Genomic DNA, 6,351 nt, shown 5'->3' on the forward strand with positions numbered 1-6,351 from the left:
CTTCCTTACTGCTTTTGGGCAACGTGTTAGGAGGAAAATGAAGGGCCAAATAAGATCAGTCTGTGGCATGCGGTAGCTGGCCAGGGATAAGATAGGAAATGAGCACATCACCCAGGCTGAAGTAAAATTCAACTATTGCAGCGAGAGGCCTGGTGTGAAGCCATGCCACATATGGACATAGTTACATCAGGAGGAGAACAGGCTGTGGATCACAGTTCTTCCTCTCCTGTGGACACAAACTTGTTTTTTGATGAAAACCAAGCCAATTGGTGATTTCCTGACTTAATGTGATGGGTCACAGGAAAGAACACACCTGAAGGGTTGAAGGAATTAAAAAGGAATGGGATATTTTGGGGATAGAAGTGGAAAGAAGGGAAATGATCCAGGAGGCATATGGAACAGGGGGTTGCATGTCAAGAAACTAACCCCAGCTTAAAAGGCCTATGTGGCTGGCTTTCTCCGAAGCAGTCTCCTCAGGGCCCCATGTACCTCCTTGTTCCTCAGTGTGTAGATTAGGGGGTTTAGCATTGGGGTGACCATAGTGTAAAACAGGGAGACAATCTTGCCCTGACCCTTGGAGGGAGGTTGGAGGTACATGTAGATGCCGGGGCCATAGAAGAGTGACACCACAGCCAGGTGGGAGGTGCAAGTATTGAAAGCCTTGCGCCTGCCCTCAGCTGAGTGAATCCTCATCACCGCAGCACCAATGTAGCCGTAGGAGACCAGGATGAGGCTCACAGGCACCACCAGGACAAATACACTTATAGACAAGAGCGCAGCCTCATTTATGGATGTGTCAACACAAGCCAACTTGAGCAGTGCGGGCACCTCACAGAAGATATGATCAATATGGTTCTGGCCACACCGGGGCACCTGCAGAGTTGGCAAAGTATGTACCAGTGAAACGACCAGGCCACTGAGCCAGGATGCTGCAGCCATGAACAGGCAGAGGCGACGGCTCATAATTGCTGCATAGCGCAGGGGCTGGAAGACAGCAGCATAGCGGTCGTAGGCCATGACTGCCAGCAGGAAGCACTCTGTACAGCCCAGGCTGAGAGAGATGTAGAGCTGGGCCACGCACCTACCCCAGGAGATGGCCTTGCTCGTACTACGGAAGTTCACCAGCATCTGGGGGCCAAGGCTGCTGGTGTAGCAGATGTCAAGGAAAGAGAGGTTGCTGAGGAAGAAGTACATGGGTGTGTGGAGACGGGGGTCCAGCCGGGAGACAACAATGATGGTAAAATTCCCAAGCAGTGTCACAATGTAGCAGATTAAAATGAGCACAAACAGCAGCAGCTCCAACTGTGGTTGATCAGACACCCCCAGCAGGATGAATCCCTCAGTAGTACTCTGGTTTCCTTCATGCTGATTCTCCCATGCTGCTTTGCTATGCAACACCTGTAGATACAGAAATAGGAAGGGTGACAAAGACCCTTCAGGCAGGAGGTTGGTGATAACAGGTATGGGAGAGTGACTGGCAGTGTCTGGTGCACGTGAATCCTGGAGGGCTGTGCAGCTCCGTGAGCAGATAGTAGCTACACCCCAGTGAGTGTATGTGGAAAAGGCTGGAGGGGTGGGATTGTGTGCCTTGGTAGTGCTGTTGAATCCACGACTGGGAAATGGTGGCAAGTATAAGAGATGATGTGAAAATGTCTATAACGGGGCTGTCCAGCCTGTGGCTCGTGGGCTGCATGTGGCGTGCAAGGGGTTAGTTTGTAGTAGGGGTGAGTGAAGTGGGCCCTATTTGATTTGGATTCAGATTCAGCCCGAATCAGGGACAGTGATTCAATTTTTGATTCAGATCACCATCCCTGATTTGATTTGGCCAAATCTGAAGATTCGATGCTGATTTGGAGAATCAGCGATTTGGCCATAAACACAACTTGAAATGTTTTTTCTACATACCTCAAGGTACGAGTGCCACTCATGAACGCTGCGATGCTGGGGCGCATGGAGCACCCCACGGGAGTGCAGGGGGCCCTCCACGTGCTTGGAGGCACCAGTCACCGAGTTGGGAGGGCACGGGGGGGGGGCGCTCAACGTGCTCCCCGGCAGACCCAGAAGTGGACTGGAAATGCTTCGTCCCAGCATCGCAGCACTCACGAGCCCCTGCTACCTAGAGGCATGTAGAAAAAATATTTAAAGCTGTGTCTATGTCCGAATCTCCGAATCTTTCCAAATCTCTTCGAATTGTTTCGGTGGGTTCCGATTTGATTCGGAGAGATTAAAGTGTCCAAATCTCTGCCAAATTGAATCAGGGACTAAAGCTTTGCACAGCCCTAGTTTGTAGTCTCTGAGTCCTCACCCAGCAGCAACATCCCCCACTGCTCTGGCTGTAGTAGCAGCAGGGGCCTCCATCGTCCCTATAGCATTTGTGTTTCCTACTTCCTGCCCCTTTTCAGGAGCAGGTGGTGCAGAAGGAAAGTCCATGATGCCAAGGTCAGGGATGGAGGCACCCAGCCCCAGCTCCTGATGGAGCTGGACAGCCTTGGTCTACCAACACAGTTGTTGGTAGATGAGTACCTGGCCACCCTCTTCATTGAGATCCTTTTTACTCACAGAGCCAGCTTCCACTAATGCAGAGCATGCCGATTTCGTGATTCAGTCCTTGCCTTTTTTGTGTCCTTGTGGCAAGGTACTTAGCAGAATTCATGGATTCATTGTCATCTCACAGGGCCACGCAGTGAGAGCTTCTGCTTTGGCCTCAACCTTTGCAACATCTGGATTGCCAACCATGTGCCTTAGCATCCATAGCACCCCAGGCCCTGGTGAGTCAGTGAATTACAGAAGGAGATGTTCTTTCATTTTAGTATAAAAGTCCAGATTTTATTAGCCTAGAAATAAAGCAAGCACAAAAAAGAATCACAGCCTTATGCCAAATTACTGTATTTGTAAATGTTTCTGGTGGAAGGTGCAAACTTTCCAGAGGCGATTTATACTGTAGGAAACTGAATTAAAAATGGAATCAGGTGATGGCTTAATTATAATCCATGGTTACAGTTGTTCCCCAGCAGATGTGGATATCGGCTATGGGGAACTTAGAAATTATAGAGGAGAAACAGGGTGAATGGACCTGAAGCTGGTATGCAAAGAGAAGCAAAGATCTGTGAAACCTAGTGGAACTTGTCCTAGCCCTTGAAGCGTATTCCATTTCTGTGTGAAAGTACACCACCTCTCTGACCAGACTTCCTAGGGGTGTGTTCCTAAGGGATCTGCTGAGAGATGGGAGTAGAGAGTAAACTGCTGTGCCCCTGTCAGGGCTGATCAGACCAGCAAAGCAATGAGTGTGCAGGTCAAAGACCCTGCAGCATAGTTTCCATCCATAGAACTGCATTGGTAAAAGTAGTGTCTATCTGCATCATTCTATCTCTGAAGCACCCATGCAGACCTTTAACCTAAATATCAATCCTTCTACAGCTGGATACACAATGCTATTCTTTATTTGCTAGCATGATTCATATTTTGAGAATGTCAGTTGTATTTGCTTTTGCTCTTGCTCTATGGGGGGACTCGTACTGCTGAGAACAGTGGCTGTCAAAACATAACCCCGAAACCCCTGCATTTATTTCCTTTGCGGGTCAACAGCTATCGTTGTGCACAGATCAAGCGCTCATCACATTTTTGCTCAGTCCATTTTAGTAAGTTCCAGCTTTTCACTTTGCCTCTGTCCTCACATCCTGCCTCATTCCTCTTTCTTCTGATCTCTCCTAAAGCAGCCCTAACCATACAGAGCTACCAAAAGAGGCAAAGAGTCTCACAAATATACTTAACTCCCAGGAGACAGCACAGGGATTTCCTGAGGGGTTTACACTCCCAAACACAATATTTCAAATCTACCCAGGAAGAGAGCAGAGGAGGAGAGGAGAAATCTAAGTGAGCAATCAGGTAGTCAGAAAGATTAAATCAGTTTTGTCCAGCTGCTGCACGACTTCCCTGTGCCTTTGCAATCAGCATTAAGCAAGAAAAATGAAAATGAGGATAGGAGAAAACCTGAAATGCAGGAATTCCTCATCAGTCTATTTTATAGGTGTTAATAAACACAGTCCCTGGATTATTTGCAATCTTTCGAAGAAGCCAAGCCATGCATGGGGAGTCACTGGAGCAAGCGCCAAGGAAAACTCTCGCTCTCATACAGCTCTTCCAAACCAGCAAGCAAGAGTGGTTTTGGCCATTGCTGCCTGGCTGAATTTTCTCAGTTGAAGTGATGGCTTTGTAAGAGGCAGGAACGAGAGTGGTCAGTGACAGAGAAAGTTTCTGGGAGGCTGGTTTTGTGGCTTATACCATGATGAGGTTCAAGACACTTGAATTCTATCCCCTGTCCTGCTGCAGGCGCCGTGTGGGTCTCTGGTCAGTCCCTGAGTATAAATCTACTCTGTATAAACCTAGAATAAAACTTATTTCCCCACTCCATTGTAGTACTTATTTCGTTACACTGGGGTACTTTGATTGTTAGTGGTCTGTGTCTCTCCAGGCTTGTATGTGCAGCACCTGGGCCATGTGTCAACTGAATTAAGACATTTCTCTGCCTGGATGTTTGCGCAGAGCTCAGCAACCAGGACCCCCACCTCAACTGGGGCAGGGGCTGCCTCTCCCTATGTGTCTGCGTAGTGCCTGTCACAGTAGGACCCTAATCTCAGCTCAGGCAGAGACAGTCTCTCACTGTATGCATGCATAGCCCCTGGAAAAATGAGCTACAGAACTTCCCTTGAGTCTCGTCCTGATACAGATTCAGTATAAACCCCACCTGACGGCCTGTCCTTGAGACAGACTGGGAGGAACAGAGTAAAATTGCAGCAAAGAATAGAGAAGGAGCCTGGAAAATGTTCCATGCCCAGATCCACCACATAGATGCTGTACTGGCAATCCTGCACCCACCTGGACTCGTCTGAGGTTCTGCCCAGCCAGACCAGCGGTGCCACGACTTGCAGACGCACAGTTGAGACTATCCCTGGCTCTATCCAGTAACAACACGATCTGTGCTGGGCTTTTCAGGGGGGCTTCACTGACCTAACTGCCCATACCCTGCCATATAGCTCATAGTCAGTGGGTCACTCAGTCACTCCCATTATCACAGTATTACCGCGAGGAAGTCAGCCAGTCTTTCCCTCCAGCCATTCTGCTCTTCCCACCCCTCACCCCGTAGCTATGTTGAACTCTCCCCTGTATTACTCAGACTCACCTCCATTTCATGCTGGTTCTGATTGCCCCAATCTCTCCTGCCTGGACACTGCCCAATAGTTCAGGTTAGTGGGAAGATCCTGGATCTGTGATCTCTGATCTCCCTCTTGTCAGGGAGATGGTAGCCCCTGGTTGTGGAGCTGCAGTGGCTTCTAAGCACTGTAGGCAGCGTAAATCTAGCTGTCCTGTCTGTGTGCAGAGAAGCAGAATTGCTTGAAGCTGGCCTTGGAAGTTGAGAGCAGCAAGGGCTGCTTCACATCCCAGTGGGTAGGTGGTTTGGGGGAAGGCTTGGTCAGAGAGAAGCACAGCCCCTCAGAACAAGCATCGCCCTGGTGTGAGGTCCCCCAGTCCCAGTACCAAAGCTTGATTTTGAGTTAGGGACCTGGTGGCAATGCAGACCTTTGTGTCAGTGCACTGCTGCCAGGCAGGGTGTGCTAAGTCTGTCTCCACTGGATCAGCCTCCTCAGAGCCCACTGGTATTGTTGATGGGAGAAGAAAAAATGTCAGCTGAGCCCAGGACAATGTGCATGTGAGAGAGGGAGAGACGAAGAAGGATGGAGAGAAACAACCTCAGCTGTAAGGAGACAGTGGCTGGATCGCTGCCAGTCTGGGTATACGGAGAAGGAAAAACACAGAGATGGGTGGATGTTTGTAAGAGAAGAGGAGAGTGATAAATTAATAAAAGAAAGAAAACAGAGTGAGAGAAAAAGATATATCAATTGAAAGGTATAGGAAGAAAGCACTAAAAAGGTGGGTAGATGAGTAGAAAAAGAGTTGAAGAGAGACCAAAATCTGTTGTATAGATGAAGAAGTGTTTACAGAAAAGGATCTAGAGGGGATAAAGAAAAGTAGAAGGATACCATAGGAGAGAAAGATGTAGATAAAAAATTGGTTGGGAGAGAGAAAGTGGTGAGTGAGAGGACACAAATGGGAACAGAGTAAAAAGGATGGAGAGGGGTACACAGAGAGGGAGAGAGGCAGAAAGTAGGAGACAAATCGAGAGCGAGAAATATGCAGAGAGCTAAAAAGCGTGAGTCGGAAAGGTCTGCAGAAGGGGAGAGGATGCAGGAGTGCGTGGCCATCTGTCTGCAAGGCTGCGTGCCCTGCCACAGCCTAGACCTGTTCTCTTTGGGCTCACAAAGAAACCCGGTCTCTGTCCTGGAGAGACGCTAG

The 6,351-nt window shown here is 48.8% G+C and overlaps 1 protein-coding gene across 1 annotated transcript; it reads right to left on the reverse strand.

The window, feature by feature from the left end:
- Positions 1-441: 441 nt before the first annotated feature.
- Positions 442-5,185, reverse strand: LOC132243684 (olfactory receptor 2G3-like). The gene is made up of 2 exons (XM_059714075.1): positions 5,180-5,185; positions 442-1,398 (listed from the first exon to the last, which is right to left on the reverse strand). The coding sequence occupies exons 1-2, from the start codon at positions 5,183-5,185 to the stop codon at positions 442-444; spliced, it is 963 nt and encodes a 320-aa protein (XP_059570058.1).
- Positions 5,186-6,351: the final 1,166 nt, after the last annotated feature.

This window comes from Alligator mississippiensis, chromosome 11 (genome assembly GCF_030867095.1).
Source record: "Alligator mississippiensis isolate rAllMis1 chromosome 11, rAllMis1, whole genome shotgun sequence".
In the NCBI taxonomy this organism is placed as follows: domain Eukaryota; kingdom Metazoa; phylum Chordata; order Crocodylia; family Alligatoridae; genus Alligator; species Alligator mississippiensis.